Raw genomic sequence first — 17,809 nt, 5'->3', positions numbered from 1 at the left:
ATGGATTGATATACAACTCAAAAGTACACATCTCAAGAGTCAGTTATGGCACAGTTGACTGCTCTCTTTCCCTTGTATCAGAAGGTCAAGTGTTCAGGTCCCACTCAATAGAATTAAGCACACATTACTTTGAAGAGGGGAACTGTGGTATGTCATGGTTAACAATTATCCCTCAGTCAATGTTACTAAACAAATTAGCTGATCATCATCACAATGCAGTATACAGGAGCTTGGTGAGCACTTTAAAAAGTTACTTTATTGGCTGTAAAATAATTGCAGGAGTCTTTTAAGGGACATGAAAAGTGCTAAATAAATATAATAAAGAAAAACTTGCAACTGAAAGTAATTGTCCCATACAGTTTACTGTTCATTTTCCAAACATCACCCCAAGAATATTGGCACCACAATGCGTGCAGCAAGGATTAAACAGAAAGTTCCTTGAAAGACAGATGGTTGTCAAGGGTTTTGAATAAACATTTTATTTTAAGAATTTTTGGAAAGGATCACAATGGTAGAGAGAAACATCTTCTGACTACAGGGGAGCTGAAAGTAACTATGGAACCAGAACCAAGCTATTCCAGATAAATGTTTGGAGATATCTTGTTTAAAATGGAGTGTTCTTCCTACAAATGGCAATAATTGCCAGTTCAAATAATAATTCCTTTATTAATCCAAGGTCAATGGAAATTTCCTAGCCAAAAGAATGGAGAGGTGCAGAGCTAATGTGGCTGGATGAGATAAAGATAAAGCAGTCACATTCGCTCTGAAGGAGGAAATAACAGAGTAGGCCACTAGCAGTTCCATGTTCCTAAAAACTTGACTGGATTTAAGAGATCACAACACAACAATGTACATTCACAGAAAGGGTGGATATTCGAACATCACCAGTTTAGTGATCTACAATACAAGAGCCAAAATAATTTAGAAAGTCAGAACAAAGATACAGAAAAAGTAGTCTTTCTATCACATCTGTCTCTCAAGGGAAACATCACACTCAGGACCCAACATATGTGCACTAAAGCTTTCAAACAAATTTATTAACACAAAACTATTTACAGAAGCAAATGGTCACACAAAGTACAATAAATATAAAAGACCTAGATAGGAGTCCTCAAAAGGTTTCCTGTCATTTTCCTTCAGGTCAAAAGGAAATGTCCGAAAAAAAATGCTTCTTCCACCATCTCCAGCACAACATTTTGAGAACGAAAACCACCTCCCACCAGAAGGCTTATGCTTCAGTGAAGAATCTTAAAGGATCTTTCTTTAATGCCGAATCTTAGTCGTATATATATATTTTCCTTTGTTGTCCTTTTGAAGAAGCAAAGTATAATTTTTACAGTCAAAACAATGAAGAATGGTACAATGGCTTGTGACAGCCATATCTTTCCACCTACAGTTTTCACATTCAGCCGCCAGCCTGTTTTGACATGTGGCACGAATTGGAAAATACACTTTTCTGTCTGCCATTAAACCAGCATGAATGAACATAAATTATTCCTGAAGCTCATCCCGCAATATGTTAATGAGAACACATTACAGGAATCTAAGCACCTCAGCACCTGTTGACAACATAGTTCATGGTAATTAAATGGCAGAATCCAATTCACATGCAGTTCAAAAAAGTAATGCAGCTGTGGAATTCCTAAGCAGCCACTTAATCTGGTTAACAACACAAAATTCATTGCAAAGCTTCATTATCTTATATTTAGTCATTTACAAAGATCTGAACCTAACAGGACAAAATCTGATTTTCATTACATTATTACTTATCACTCGTGGTTTTAAAAGATGTATATACTATACAGGCAATACTGAGCTACCAAGCTATGTAGCAAATGGTGCAAGAATTATTAAACATTCAGAAGATATGGATTAATTAAGTAAATGAATTCAGAAGAACAGATTCATTTTAAAGTCGTGTACACTGAAAAAGCAAATATGATGCATGGATACAGTGTCAAAGTCCAGAATACTTTGAATGACTTGATGGAGAAAAGGAGGACATTAATAATTCTTTATTTAAACAACATCAAGCCAACTTGAAATGATTATCAAGACCAAATACCGAAAAGAACTAAAGGCTATTTGCCCAAAACAAGTTTATTTTAAGTTGATGTAATTTATTAATACAGTCATAATGAGAGCATTGCAAGAAGTTCTGAGCATCAAATGCACAATGTCACACTGACAATGATGATTTGGAGAAGATAAAGTCTGAGACTTCTAATGTTAAATTATGAATTCCATCAGACATAATATGAAAATTGGGGGATAGAATTACTTTTCCATTCTTAAACAGAGTCAAGACTATTGCAACTATATTTCAGTCAACATCTGTTTATCTTCACACTCCCCAGTTCAAAAGTCTTCAGTGTAGTTTTAATTCCCATTCAAAGCTACCTTCTCCATTTGATGTCAGTTTAAGACTTGCATTTTGTAAAAATGCTCAGATTTTCTGTTCGAGAAATATTATAGACACCAAAATTGTCAATGTGTTAATTTTAAATTAGTGTATCTTCAAAATTCTAAAAGGCAAGGGCAGACACAAGCACAGCAGGGGCAGCACATTCCCCCAATAATTCCCCACTGCACATTCTCCCAACAAATAATCATTTCAAAGAAATGCATGGCATTAGACAAGCACATGCAAGTTCACCCTTAACACCAAGTGGTGATGTACACACCCTCCCATGCCTCTAAACTTATATGCCTAAGCACACCTTTGGACATGGAAATTGTTAGCAAATGCAGGTTATGCACAAGCACAATAAAACTAAGCAAAAGTATAAAGACTCAAGGATGCCCAGAATTAGATTAAAAACCGTCATCCTCAACAAAACAGTGCATGTGTGGAAAGAATTCTACCAGCAATGCACATTAACTAAGGGTCATTATAAGAAAAACAATATAATTGGCATATCATACACAGGACTGAAGGCTGTGAAAACACGGCAGACAAAATTGACCAAATACATTGAACGCTGTTTCTTGCACTGTTGGGACTATGGACATGCCACATATGGAATCAAATTCACCCACCATTAGTAAATGGCATTGTACATATCTTTCAGCTTCCACTGAGATTTTTCATTTTGATTATTCACCCCCTTAAAAGCTAAAGTAATTTTGTCAAAATCCATCACGTTATATTGCTCATTGCTTTTTCAATCTAACAGGCTTGTTGAACCAAACTGCCTGGAAATTCATTTGCATCAGTAGCATTGATTTTGTTACAGTTAAGTTACCACATTATACTCTGCCTCATGATATTCATTCCACTGAAGTCAATAGAATGAATTTTGGTATCCGTATAATGTGCTGATCCAATTATCTAAGCCTCTTATCAGGACTAAGTTGCTAAGCAAACATTCTTTAATTGTTCTGTCCTATGAATGCCAAATTGTTCTTACATCACAAATGGTAGCCCAAAACTACAAAGAATCATTACACTACATTTCTTCGGAGCTTTTAAATGCACCCATTTGACCTGCAATACATCCAGTGACTTAGCCAACTTATCTAATGAGCATCTATGTCACAACTGGCCCAGGACAGTTTGCAAACTTATCCAGTCTTTGCCAATGTCAACCATGACAACAGTAATAAACACCACAACCAGATCCCGTACTGTTGACTCTGCAAACAGCTAACTGCTTAGCCAGGTCATGCTGCTGGATTTGCCCTTAATCATCAAATGAGAGGTAGTTACATGGTGATGCTTCCTACACTGTCAAGATTTGCATACGAACTATAGGTTGTTGGACAAACACCAGGGGGCAACCAGCACCCTTTCACCCCACTTTGGGAACTTGACAGAGAGAAAGGCAGAAAAAACACCAAGTTAAAAATGACACCACATTTACATTGGCTTGTGTTGGGAAAAGTGTTGAATCTTGCAATTTATTTGAGAAATGTATGCGGCTGATTTGGAGAATTATACTTGCAACAGCACAAAATACAATGTACTTGACCGAACTATGTATTTATTGAAACATAACAATGAAGGAATATTTTTGAGAAGGTCCCTCTATAATCCTTTCCCTCACATTGAGAGATTCAGATATTTTGATTCCTTTGACTACCATAGTGCTTCGAACCTGTCTCGCAATTCTTTCAATTTACTTCCCATACCATTTTTAAGACAGCTGGTTATTTTTAAATTCACGGTCTGAAGATTTAGTTTTGCAGGAATAATGAAATTGTTCCAATTACTTTTAAAGATTATGGTCCAAGAAGATTTAATACCGAGTAAATCTTAATTGGAAACCCTGGATTTTTCTTGTTTCCTGAGGAGTAACATGCAGGTGTCACCAGATGCCAGATAATATTGGAACTCTTTGGCGTAAATTACCAACAAAGCATCAATGAACTTGACAACAGAAGTACATTTAGATATAACATTTCTGAAAAGAAAGGAGATTGATTGATTTAGTAGGAAGGCAAGACGGTGAAGCTAATCTATGGGAGAAAATTATTTGTCAAAAGGCTTTCTCCCTCCCATCCACCAAATTGTTAATGTTGCAACCTTGAATGGTTTTATTTTTTGTGATGCTCTGTTGACCAACTGCCAGATGAGGAACTGGTGTGCACCAACTAACGCTCAAGCTGTCTAATCAACTAATTTGGTACAGTCATGGAATCAAACCCAGAGCCTTTTGACTTGTAGGGTTATGATTTTTCCTTAAATTCTCTTTTTTGTTTTGCTGACAGAAGGTGACTGAAACTTGGCATGCATGTTAACCATAGTGGCTGGGCTGAAATGGAGTGGGAGATGAAAAGTATGTGCATTTGCATATGCCTTCAACCAAAGCCTCTAGTACTCCACTCAAGAACAACATGATTCCAAGATCTTTCAAGCAAATTTTCCAACTTTTGCTCCTACCTTTCTTCCTATAATTGCTCAATTAAAATGTCAGAAAACATGCAAAACAAAGATCTTCTTAGAACTTGGTTTTACAGTGCATTTGCGAAAACAATCCAAAGATGGGAAGATAATATCGTTTCCACTGCAGGACCCTTTTTGTAGAAACTGGAGCAACTATTTTCAACAGAGAATTTTGAATGAACAAAAAGAAAAAGAAGATTCAATTCTGCTCCAAATAATCCACAATTATGAAGTTTCCATTTAGAAATGAGAACCAAAGTTTTGATCTTTCACAAGTGCAATGCAGAAAAAATAAGCAGCAAAGCACATAACAAATAATACAATGGTTAGCAGTGCAGGAAGACTGCATTACACCCAAAGTGCAGGTGTATCTCACTTAGGTGCTCAGTAAGTAATGACTTCGAGGGCAAGAAAAAACAATCCCCCATCTTTGAAGGACATGACCATACAAAATATTGTGGGCCTGTTATTTTTGAAAAATCTGTGCAACAGCTCAGAAAGCAGAACTGCAGGCAGAGTTCATGGTAGTTAATGGACATAGGATTGATACAAACATTCACATGAAAGCACATTCACTCAGAAGCTAATTCATTTTCAGTTGCAGTTTCATCAAAACCTATGGATTTACAATAATGGAGAGTTGGGTAGAAGGACAAAAAGTTTATGATCTTCCTGTAAAATTTCTTTTTGGTGCTCCCTCCTGTCTACTATTAGATTTTTCAGAGTGATGCACCTATTGTCTTGCTCTCTGACCAACTGCCTACAATATATCCACATGAGACACAAAGAACACAGAACGCTCAATATGTTAAATTCCCACCTAAAAGTTGTTGCTATGTGGTATTACTGCTATGAAGGCAGTTTTTTAATTTAAGCAATATATTTAATAATGGAAGTTGTGCATCTAAGCATGATATTAAAAATGCTGCTTATGGAAGTAACTAGATCGACAAGAAACACTGCAGGGACGTTCCATCCAGTTACACTTACCCAATTCAATGCTTAATTTTATCTACAGTTACCACCTTTTCAAATGGAGTGACCATACTAAATATTATAGCTCATTTAAAGGGAATAGAGTATATAATGTGGAGAGATTGACTATGTTACGATAAAAATGCAATTGTTTCACACCAGCGGATACATTAAAATGGATTAAATCTACTTATAGTGTGGGGTACAGCATTTCTTTTGCTCTTAGGATAATTGCACTTGGAAAGCAATAATTTTACATTTTTTAAATCTAATAAAACCACACAACATACAGAGCCTAGAAAGGAAATTAGAGTAAATTAACCCTTCTCTCCCCTAATTTCCAACTGAGATCTTTAATGGTACATAAAGCCAAAAGGATGTGTTTATTCTTCAAGCTTCACTCAGTGGATTAGAGCACCTTGAGGCCATTGGATATTCAAATTTTTACTGCAACCACATCCACGCCTCAAATGACAAATCAGCTATAGGTGATCATACTGCTATAACTGCTGATGAAACCATGTGTGACAAAGGTCATTAGATCTTCATTCAACATCAGAATCCAAGTTAAGGAGGGGTTTAGTAGTATTGAATGCTGATATTACCAATTTTCAAGTTCTGAATTATAAGATTTAGATCCTAACTTCAAAACAGACTTCAGATGGTCGACAGAAAGGTAAAGTCATTAAAAGCCTAAAAATACAAGTTTAGGAATAGAAAATATCTATTGTTACAGAACTGTTGATTAAATAAAATATTTGTAGGATATAGGAGAAAAAAGATTTGTAAACCTAGTGAGAGAAATGTATCATAAATCATTTTTCACTACAGAGTCACAATATATAGTGACATTTGTATGTTTACACATATACACATGAAACCATTATTGTGAGTTTGTAAAGTGACTTATATTTTGCATTGATCTAAGAACAGGGACTGCTTATTAACTGTTTCTGAGGTGGCATTTAAAGTTTGTGAAATGATCAAAGGCTAATTGGAACAACTTAAGTTTTCACGGCACATTCCACCCTCAACCTTACAAATCTCCTCAAAGTCTGACTTGAAGGGATAAATGTAGCCCAATAAAAGCCATCTTCTCGGCAAGACCGATGTAGCCGGTATACTACTTTTCTCTTATTTTTGACTCAGTATGGTCAGGTTACCAAGTTTGCAATTGATCGACTGGACCACTCCTGTTACCCAAATCTCAACCCAAGACATTTATTTCCAGTCTGTTGGAACCTTCCCAGATGTTTCCTGAAAATTACAGTCACAGTCTCAAAAAAAAAATCACTTGTTTCTCTGAGTATCCTGACTTGGCATCCACTTAAATTTTAAACAGTAAAAACTCAAGTCCATACTCTGCACAAGCCTCCTCCCACCCTGCTTTATCTCATCCTTCCAGCATACCCCATTTCTTTCTCCTTCAGATGCATTCCCTGCTCCCCCTTAAATGCAAATGTCCTGAGGCAATGATTGATTTTCATGCCCTTTGGTCCATTATCTGCTTCACTTCCATCAACATCATTGAACAAATTCCATGCATTTGACGTTGGAGGTTATATAATTAGCTTCCCACCAAATTGGAAAACTAATCTTCCAATCTGCATTATCTAATCTCCTGTTCAACTGTATTTTAGTCCCGAACAGTTTTAGTATCTATCATAAGAACTTTGTTATGTATTGTTAGAAAAATGTTCTTAGAAGCTAATACAAAACAATGTCAGTCTTGTACCTTCATTGTTTTAGCAACCTAATATTTTGTTTTACCTTTGTTTCCTTGTTATTTTGTATCCTCTCCTTCCTTTAACTGTGGAACATCAGTGAATAGGAGCAGGAGTAGGCCACTCAGCCCTGCCCCCATTCAATGTCATTGAGGTTGATATGTCCCAGGCCTCATCTCCTGAACAGTTTCTCCAGAGCCCTCAATTCCCTGATCTATCAAAAAAAATCATCGCCCTCCTCTTCAACTGCTCCCAATGATCTTATCTCCACAATACTCCAGGGAAGAGTTCCTGCAAGAAGTTCCTGGACACCTCAATATTAAATGACCACCCCTAATCTTGTAGATATGTCCACTTGTGAAAACATCAAAACAGTTATCCTGTCATGCCCTCTAAGGATCTTGTATGATTCGATAAGATCACCCCTCATTCTTCTAAAATAATATAGATCTAATTTTTTAGCTGCTGTGAAACACAATACTCTCATTTCAGGTAGTAACTTGGAGATTCTCTTTTGGACTGCATTCAATACCAGAATATCCTTTCTTGGGTAAAGGGACAAAACTGTGCACTGGACTCTAGGTGTGGTCTCACCAGTACCCGTGCAATACTAACAACAATTTTCTACTGCTGAACTCCAACCCTCTTGAATGAAGGCTAATATTGGCTTCATTTATTGTCCTAATCTTCAAAATTTTCTATTGATTTAAATTGCAACATCAACTTATACAACTACACTAACATTTGCATTACTCAGATTATCATAATGGCACCAGGGTCAAGGACAGCTTCTATCCCGTTGCTATCAGAGTATTGAATGGTCCCCTAGTACGATAAGATGGAATCTTGACCTCATTCTACCTTGTTGTCACCTTGCACCTTATTGTCTGCTTGCACTGCACTTTCTCTGTAACAGTAACACTTTATTCTGCATTCTGTTGTTTTCCCTGTACTACCTCAATGCATTGATGTGATGAAACGATTTTTATGGATGGCATGGAAAATAAGTTTCTTCACTGTACCTCGGTATATGTGACAATAATAAACCAATTCAATTCCAATCATCAGCTGGATGTTCAGCCACTTCTATCCCTTAAAAGCGCTTGGGTCACATACCACATCTAAAAGAGTTCCATCCATCTCTTACATAGTCCCTGGAGAATTGAGTCAAGGAGCATGCGTTAATGCAGGCAGGTAACACTGCCTGTTGCACTAGTTGAAACCATTTATTAACACTGCTTTCTATTTCTGGAACCATCTCCAACAGAGTTATGAAGTGAGGAGTGACTCGACTTAGTTTAACGCAGCCTCTGAGTTAATCCCAAATGCTGCCCTGGTCCCTTTTTTGAACAACCTATCCAATGCATCTCAATTCTCCTGTTTGATCAGCCTTCAGCTCGCTAACTGTAAGTAACTCGTCCACTTTCCTATCATGTATTCTGTATCTCTTGGGTTAGCCATCTATCCAATTCCCCAACATGACCATTTCCTGTTGTCACAAATTCCACCAATTCATTGCATATACTTTTTGCCCTCATGCTCTTGGGGTCTGTGTCCACTCAGCCACCTCGTGGTTGCTTGGTTTGGATGTCCAGTCGATGTGTACGTCTGCTACCATCAGCAAAACCCTGAAAACTCTGATATAAAACAGCAGGCATAATCAAAGTCATCTCAAGCAGTCACACACATAGTAAGTTTGGTGGTCAACATTTTTGTGAGGAGATACAAGCTTGGGGCTGAAATAGTGACCTTGGTCACTTGTGTATATACAGTACAGCCTGCACCTCGTACTGCACTTCTGAAATTCGACTGCTCACTTCAAGAGCAGAGTACAATACACAGATGTTGCCGGCTGCACCCCTAGCATGGATGATAAGGAGAAAGTTCTATCCCAGTATCTTAACAATTTTGCTGTGGTGCATGGTGAGAGGCCAACTTGCAATCCTTTGAGGGCAGGGAGTAGGAGGGAAAGCAAAATAATGCAAGAGCAAAAGAGGCAAGAGACTGATGTTCTACTCAGTGTCCTGCCCAATCATCTCCATAATCTTCAATGGACGATTCACATGTCCGATGGTACTCAAATCTAATGATAATTTTACGTACCTTTATTATTAGAGTTTCTAGTACAAACTGTAATGAAATGCGGAAATTAAGAATTGTGCCTAGTTTGATGAAATAGATGTGAAATGCCCCAGTAGTTTCTTTACTTACGTCGACATTCTTTGCAGCATTTGCCTGGTCTATACACTGGCCGAAAATCTGCTGGGCAGTTTAGAGGAGGGCATGATACTCGCCTGCACTCAATGGCTCCATTCTGAATTGGAGAGAAGAGATACCCATGAGAAAATGATGATATTATTTAATGGTTCATGCAAATTTATCCAAAGAGTAATACAAGCTAAATAAGATGCGTCCTGCTGCTCTGTGCTAGAGAAGCAAAAGGAAAACCACAATTAGCATCAAATCTTATGAAAACTGTTCCACTATAAATGTGTGGAAGGGATTGTTAGAAATGGATCTTTGCCCTTGCAGCTCATCTCAATGTTCAAAACTGGTTGGCACGAACCAAAACTTCATGCAGAGGGGTGGGCATGGATAAAAATCATTTCCATGTTGGGCCAAACAAACTGTACACTGACAAGCCATCAGCAGAGGGTTTGCCTCCTTACTTTGATGCAGGAGGCCATTCAGCCCATCAAGTTCATGCTAGGTCCCAGTAGAGCAACTCCATCAATCCCATTCTCCTCTTATTTCCTTGTATTCTTGCAACTTGTTCTCTCTCACATGGTCATCAATTCCCTTTTGACTTTTGTCATTTACAATGGCCAATTAATCTAGTGGCACATCTTTGGGATGTGGCAGGAAAGCAGAGCACCTTGGGGGAAAACATGGTCATAATGGAGAACGTACAAACTGCACACTGGCAGTACCCAAGGTCAGGATTGAACCCTGGTCCCTGGGGCTGTGAGGCAACAGCTCTGATTGTTGTACCACTGTTCTGCCCACTTGATCTTAAACATCAGAGAGACATTCTAGCAGAGGAATGAAAAGATGAAGGCAAGATTTTAATCAATAACAAAGCACATGATTATCATGCCAAAAAGCAGTGAAATCCAATGTCCAGGCTTTGGATTTTTAACTGTACCAAATGGATATTTGGTTTGCTACAGTAATGTCTTACTCAGGATCTTGACAGCGCAGCATAATTTGTACATTTCAAATTCAATCTTCTGGGTGCATTGGCGGTGAGCCCAATCCAAGAACAATCTTCAAACTAGTAGCTCTTGGTGTCGAGAGACATGTAGAAAGATCAAAGGCTTTCTTTGGCACAAGATCAGACTGTTTCATATCAACCTCATGAAACCCAAGTCATAAAGGTGTGGAGTAGGTGGTCAAACAACAGCACAGTACTTAAATTAATGGACACATATCGCATGACATATGTTTGAACTTATAGCAGTCGGGGAATTTAAATCCAATTGATTAATTAAATCTTGAACTAAAAGCTAGTATCAATAATGGTGACCATGAAATTAACAGATCATTTAAAAATCAATTTGTTCACACTGTCCCTCAGGGAAGGACCTTTGCCAACTTTACCCAGACTGGTTCACATATGAATCCAGATATTTAGCTGTTAATTGCACTCTGAAATGGCCATACATGTCACTCAGTGGAGGGGCAATTAAGGATTTGCAATAAATACAGAATTTGACAGCAATGCTATAAAAGGAACCGGAAGCCAGAAATAAAAGCAGTTAATCTGGAAATACTCAACAGGTCAGGCAGCATCTGTGAAGTGAAAAACAAAAGTTAACAGGCTGGATTGTGCACAACTCAGCCCATGGCTTGGGTTTGCCCCCTGCATTGTTCCTTTTGGCTCTGCAACTCCAGTCAACTCAAAGCTTTGCAGTTACAGCCATTCCTACATGCAGCAGTCCACAAGCGATCCTGAGGCCACACCTCATGGACTTTTATTTATCTATTATTTATTTATTTGCAGCGTGGTAACAGGCCCTTCCGGCCCAACGAGTCCGCGCCACCCATTTTAAACCCAAATTAACCTACCTGTACGTCTTTGCAATGTGGGAGGAAACCGGAGCACCCGGAGGAAACCCACGCAGACACGGGAGAACGTACAACCTCCTTACAGACAGCGACGGGAATAGAACCCCGATCTCTGGCGCTGTAATAGTGTCGTGCTAACCGCTACGCTACCGTGCCTTTCAGCTGTCAAAATTTTTCCAGCTGACCCTGTACATCTATGATCAGTGACAATCATCAAAACTGTTGAAACACTGAAATAATTAAAAAAGGAAACATTTCAAAGAAATTAAAATAATAAATTTATCCAAAAACATGTATCTGATGCTCAATCATATTTCAATTGAAGGAAAGAAGACAAACCACTAACCACCATTATCCAGACCAATGACTTCATTGAAAGGAATGGCGCCCACACGAGAAACGATGACTTGGCACTGAGTCCAGGGGTGTAACTTAAGGTCAGATGCATCAGCACTTTACCTCCAGTGCATTCCATATTTCTGCAATGCACTGGTGCTGAAGTCGGGAACATGTTGATCTACAAGGTGCACATTGCCAATGGTTCTCTTCCATACCATTGGCAGATGACCTCTGCTCTAAACTACCAGAGAGATTTTGATGAGAGGTCAACTACCTCAAACATCAACTCTTTCTCTCTCCACAGATGCTGTCTGAACTGCTGAGTACTTCTACCATTTCCTATACTCCTCTCAGATTCCTGTCAACTGCAGCAGATTGTTTTTGGAATAAGGAAGTTAAGTTACCATTGGCATAAAACACCCCAGGACTTGAGCAGAATATCCCCGGTTCACCAGAATGCAGAGTCTAGCTGACAAAACCATAGTCAGGAACCAAAAGAAAAGTCAGCAGCAAGAAGTCAGCAAGAAGATAAAGGAGCCTGAGGGCACATACAACCAGGCTCAAAGACAATTTCTATCCCATGGTGAAAAGACTATTGAACGGTTGCCTTATACGATGAGATGGACTCTTGACCTTACAATCTACCTTGTTTGACCTTGCACCTTATTGTCTACCTGCAATGCACTTCCCTGTAGCTGTGACACTTTACTCCATATTCTGTTGTTGTTTTTACCCTGTATGACCTCAGTGCACTCTGTACGACCTCAATGCACTCTGTAATGAATTGATCTGTACGAACGGTATGCAAGACAAGTTTTTCACTGTACCTCGGTACAAGTGACAATAATAAACCAATACCAATACCAAAGGGTTAATCACCCCCAAGATCTGACAATTCGTATCCAACTAGAAATGCAAATTCATCCAATAAACAAGAGATTTAGGCTCTGATCTTGTTCGTGGTCCCAGTCAAAGGGAATACGATCAAAATGATTCAATCATCTAGCTGTGTAGATTGTGCCACGGTCTCACCAGGCAGTATTGACCAATTCACTATGGAAGGAAACACATAATATATTCCCAATACATGAAACTACCCCTAGCAAATTCCGTAAGTTACCTGCAACAGTTAAAGCTGAAAAGGTTCGTGACCTACTTAGAACTTGCTCCTTTCACAACACCTGTGATCTTAACATGCAGAATTCTGTAGGCCATGCCAAAGATCAATTGCTACCCAGACTTCCATTAAAGATTTTCCTGTGGCAGCTTTTCTGCCAACTAAGCTGACAGCCAGAAAGAAGGACTAAAAGACACACCGTCTTGATTAGAAGCTTCCTCTTGTGCTCTTCCGGGGAAAACTGCAGACACGAGAGACTGCAGATCTGGACCAAGAAACAAACTGCTGGAGGATAATAGCAGGCCAGGCAGCATCTACGGAGGGAAAGGGATAGCTGATGTTTTGGGTCGAGACCCTACTACATCAGGACTGAGTGTGTAAAAGAGAGATAGTATAAAGATGTGAGGGTGAAGGATGAGGCAGGAGCTAGCAAGTAACAGGTGAGGATGAGTTGATGGGCAGATGGAGCCAAGTGTGGGAGGGGAGATGTGGAGACAGGGAGAGAGGTGGTTAGTGGAGACAACAGAGGGCTGCAGATTATGGAATCTGATAAGAAACGAAAGTGAAGAGTGAAGCCAGATAAAGGAGGGATGGTGGGCAGATGGGAACAATGGGAGAAAAGGAACAGGGAACCCAGTGAGTAGAGTGTGTGGGTGATAGACAGATGGAACCTGATGGGGGAAAGAGGAAGGGGGAAGCAAAAAAGGCAAAGGGCAGGCACGGTGGTGTAGCAGTGAGCGTAATGTTATTACAGCGCCAGCGATCCGGGTTCAATTCCGGCCGCTGTCTGTAAGGAGTTTGTACGTTCTCCCTGTGTCTGCGTGGATTTCCTCTGGGTGCTCCGGTTTCCACCCACATTCCAAAGACATATGGGTGAGGGAATTGTGGGCACGCTATGTTGGTGCCAGAAGTGTGGAACACTGTACGCAAAAGGTGAATTCCACTGTGTGTTTCGATGTACATGTGACTAATAAAGATATCTTATCAAAATTGCAGCCTCCCTTTCCATTCCTGTGCACAACCCTCCCGAAGACTCATCCTACCCTGATGGCTCGTGGCCTTATCCACAGCAGTTGATCCACACCTAGTTAACTTCACCCTGGTCCAGGCATATGGAAAATAGCCAATTGCTTCAGCTGGGCAGGAAACTACAATACTGATAGAGCTTCTGGCAGAAATTTGGTCTTAGTTAAATCATCTCTGGATCCCCACGTCCTCTCTCAATGCCATAAATCACAGAGATCCATAGCTGTTCAATCCTCAGAAAGAGTACAATGGCAAATCAGACTTTATGCACTTTCAGACCACTCAGATATTTCACTCCATGAACCACTGACCTTGCAGGTGCAGTTTTTGCACTTTTCAACCCATGATTCCATGCTGCGATGCACATCTCTGTTCACTTGACAGGTCTTCTCACAGTAGCAGCTCTCCAGCTCATTCAGTCGGGCTTCAGCATAGTTCAACTGCAACAGTAAGATTAGCAGTGAGATGATGCAAAATGAACAATGAAAAATTAAAGCCCATGGAACTGATCCATGCCAGCATATGCTCCAAATTAGTCTCCTCCCATTCAAAATTATCTGAAGCCCTCCAATATTCCCTCCTCCCGAATGTATATAACAAGGTACTACTTTTGTCAATCCTCCTTCTCTCAGTCATTTCCTTATTCACCAAATCCATGCCCCCTAATCTGGAATTCCCTCTGAATTTCTCAAATTGGGTTCCTGCCCCAACCATAGTATTGAAGCACCCCAATTATATCTACTAAAGAAATCCAGGTATCCTGATCCTCCTTATCTTTCTCAACCTGCCTGCATTCTTTGATGTAGTTGACCTCACTAACCTCATCCAATGCCTTTCCACTAGCACTCAGCTGGGTGAGACCACAGCTTTAGAAATGTTAGCAGTTTACCTTATTACCCCATATGCAAACTGTCAGGCTGTGTGTCTGGCACACGTCAATGGATGACCATTCCCAATGAACATCAGTGGATCAAAACTGTCACATTCAATCCCTGTTAACCTTCAGGTCATCTCTTTCCTTGCTGATTGCTCGAAACAATTGCACTCAACTTGGGTGTCATACTTGACTTGGAGATGAGATTTGAATCTCAGTGATTCTCAACAAAGACTACCAAAATAGATGTTTAGATAATTTCTAAAAACCTATTCTTCTACAAAGTTAAGGGAATCAAGGGACATAGGGTTTGTGCAGGTAAGTGGCACTGAGGTGTAGGATCAGCCAAGATCTTAGTGAATGGTGGAGCAAGGAGGAGCTATGAATGGCCTACTCCTGCTTCTATATTTTTTTTCCTCATGCCTATTTCCACCTCTGAAACATCACCCAACTAGTTTCAACTTCTCTTTTGCTAAAATCTTTAAAGCCTCCAGTTCAATTGTTCCATTAGCTCCCCGGAAAGCCTTCCTTGTTCTGCTCCCCATAAATGCAAGCTCATTCAGAATCTTGCAGCCCATTCCTAATTCTTGTTAAACCACCTGCCGTGACTTCCAGTTAAAAAACACTGATCTTAAAATTGTCACCCTTCCAAATGTCAGCATGGTCTCAGCCTACCTTATCTCAACTCTGAGACAAAAACACAAGGGTCCCAACCTCAAAATGTTAACTGTTTCTCCTTCCACTGATGCTGCCTGACCTGCTGAATGGTTCTGGCATTTTCTTGTTTTGTTTTAGATTTCCAACATCTGCAGGTTTTTCTTAATTTCATATCCCTGACTTCCTTAAAACTTTCAAAAATATCCAAGATCCCCATTCTCCGATTCTAACCTGAAATTAATCCCACTACTAAATAGTAGCCATGCCTTCAACAGTCAAGAGACCACCCTCTGATATTCCTTACCTAAACCTTTCCCCTGATCATAACACCTTTAAATAGTCCTCTCTCCAGTACATTAGTCATCTGCTCTAATATCACCCATGTGGCTCAGTGTCATGTTTATTTCTGATAACTCTCATGTGCAGTGTGTTGAGACATTTGTCTTATGTTAATGTCACTATATTAATGGACGTTGCTGTTGTCAAAGCAGGTTCCACACTTCAGCCAGATATTCCAACCATATTCTTTGAATTGTTGCTTCTGAATTACTTGGATCTATTGGGGATCCTATTTAAGGTTCCTGGCTTTGACATGTACATAAAATAAGCATTTTCACGGCAGTCGAAAACAAAATATCTTGGTGCTCTCTTTTGATTTTAGTGGAGCCAGCTTCCAGAAATTATATGATGTCTTTCCCCCACCCCCAGCAGTCCCTCCCCCGCCCCAAAAGATTTAATAAGACTGGTAGACTCGTCACACCACAGGGGGTTAGATATATGGATCAGGCACCAGCAATTAAACAGGAAAGCTTGTATTAAAACTGCAGCTGTAAAATGCTGACAGATGATAGCCTCTAATACTTCTTCCCTTTCTATGCTAGTCTCAATAAACAACATTGAAGCAATTTGGAAATCTAATTATTTCAAAAAATAAAGACAAAATGGCTGGAAATGCCCAATAGGTCTGGTAGCACCTATGGACAGGAAAACAGAATTAATGTTTCAGGTCCATGATATTTCAGTTCTGCAGTTCCAGAATTAATCAACAAACAGTAATGGTAAGATTCTGCTTTCCTCAAATTGCACACAGCTATTTAACTATCTTTGGAACATGAAATAAGGAAAGAACGAGAGATTAATTAATTTAATAGCTGCTTCAAACTGCAGGCACATACAAAATAAGGTGTGTATAACTGCCTTCTGGTCTAAACTCCAATTCCATGTGAAAGGAACAAATTTAGCCACCTGCAATTGATCAGGAAATCAAGAGGGAGTGAAACTGCTCTTGGACAATAGTACTGCCTCTTTTTACACACTGTCCAACTGAACACAAATGGAAATAAAAATTAGGTAATCTGAAAAGTGAAGTAAAAACAAAATTGCTGGAAACACACAGCAACTCAGGCAGCGTCTGTGGAAGAAGTCTCAGTTAACATTTCACGTCCATGATCCTTCGTCAGAATGAGTTCCAGACCGAAAATGTTAACTGTGACCCTTTTCACAGATGCTGCCTAACTTGCTGAGTGTTTCCAGCATTTTCTGTTTTTAATTCAGATTCCCAGCATTTTCAGTTTTTTGATTTTGGTTGAACTGGGAAAGGAAATTTCTGGATACTGTTGGCATGTTCTACATCAGAGGAAGTCAAAAATGCAGTTGCATTTGGCAGTTTCCTGAAAGGAGTCTCTGCAATAAACAATACTAAAGAGAAAAAGGTGTATTGCTAACTTCTGTCTGGATGGCACACAAAACAAAAGCTTTTCACTATATCTGGGTACATGTGACAAAAATAAACTAATACCAATATGCATCACATTCATGGCCAGTGTACATGTATAAGGAGGCTCGCTTGTAGATCTGGAAATTCTTAACATTAAACAAAAATTTGTTTAAACACCACATGCATTTATTCACAAAATATTCTTAACATTAATGGAAAGCTGTGGTTGCTTCAAAATCCCCAATTTGGATACTTAAGGGACAGTCACAACTGGCTGCAAGGTTCAACCCTTCCACATTGTCAATACCCATATTATTTCGAAGACAGATGCTGGAAATTCAAAACAAATGTGGGAAGTACTCAGCTGGTCAAGTAGCTTTCGTGGGGAGAGAAACAGAGTCAATATTTGAGGGGCCTTCATCAGAAC

General features: G+C 39.4%; 1 protein-coding gene across 4 annotated transcripts in view; it reads right to left on the bottom strand.

The window, feature by feature from the left end:
- Positions 1-17,809, bottom strand: part of LOC127577901 (protein kinase C-binding protein NELL1-like) — a 626,741-nt gene that overhangs the window by 489,089 nt on the left and 119,843 nt on the right. For all 4 annotated transcript variants that reach the window (XM_052029546.1, XM_052029549.1, XM_052029547.1 and 1 more), the window contains exons 8-9: positions 14,446-14,574; positions 9,796-9,898 (exon numbers count right to left, since the gene is read on the bottom strand). In XM_052029546.1, coding sequence (XP_051885506.1) covers positions 9,796-9,898; positions 14,446-14,574 — 232 coding nt within the window. The remainder of the gene's footprint in view (positions 1-9,795; positions 9,899-14,445; positions 14,575-17,809) is intronic.

Source organism: Pristis pectinata, chromosome 14 (genome assembly GCF_009764475.1).
Source record: "Pristis pectinata isolate sPriPec2 chromosome 14, sPriPec2.1.pri, whole genome shotgun sequence".
NCBI classification, from domain to species: domain Eukaryota; kingdom Metazoa; phylum Chordata; class Chondrichthyes; order Rhinopristiformes; family Pristidae; genus Pristis; species Pristis pectinata.
This window is presented reverse-complemented; position numbering and strand designations above follow the sequence as displayed.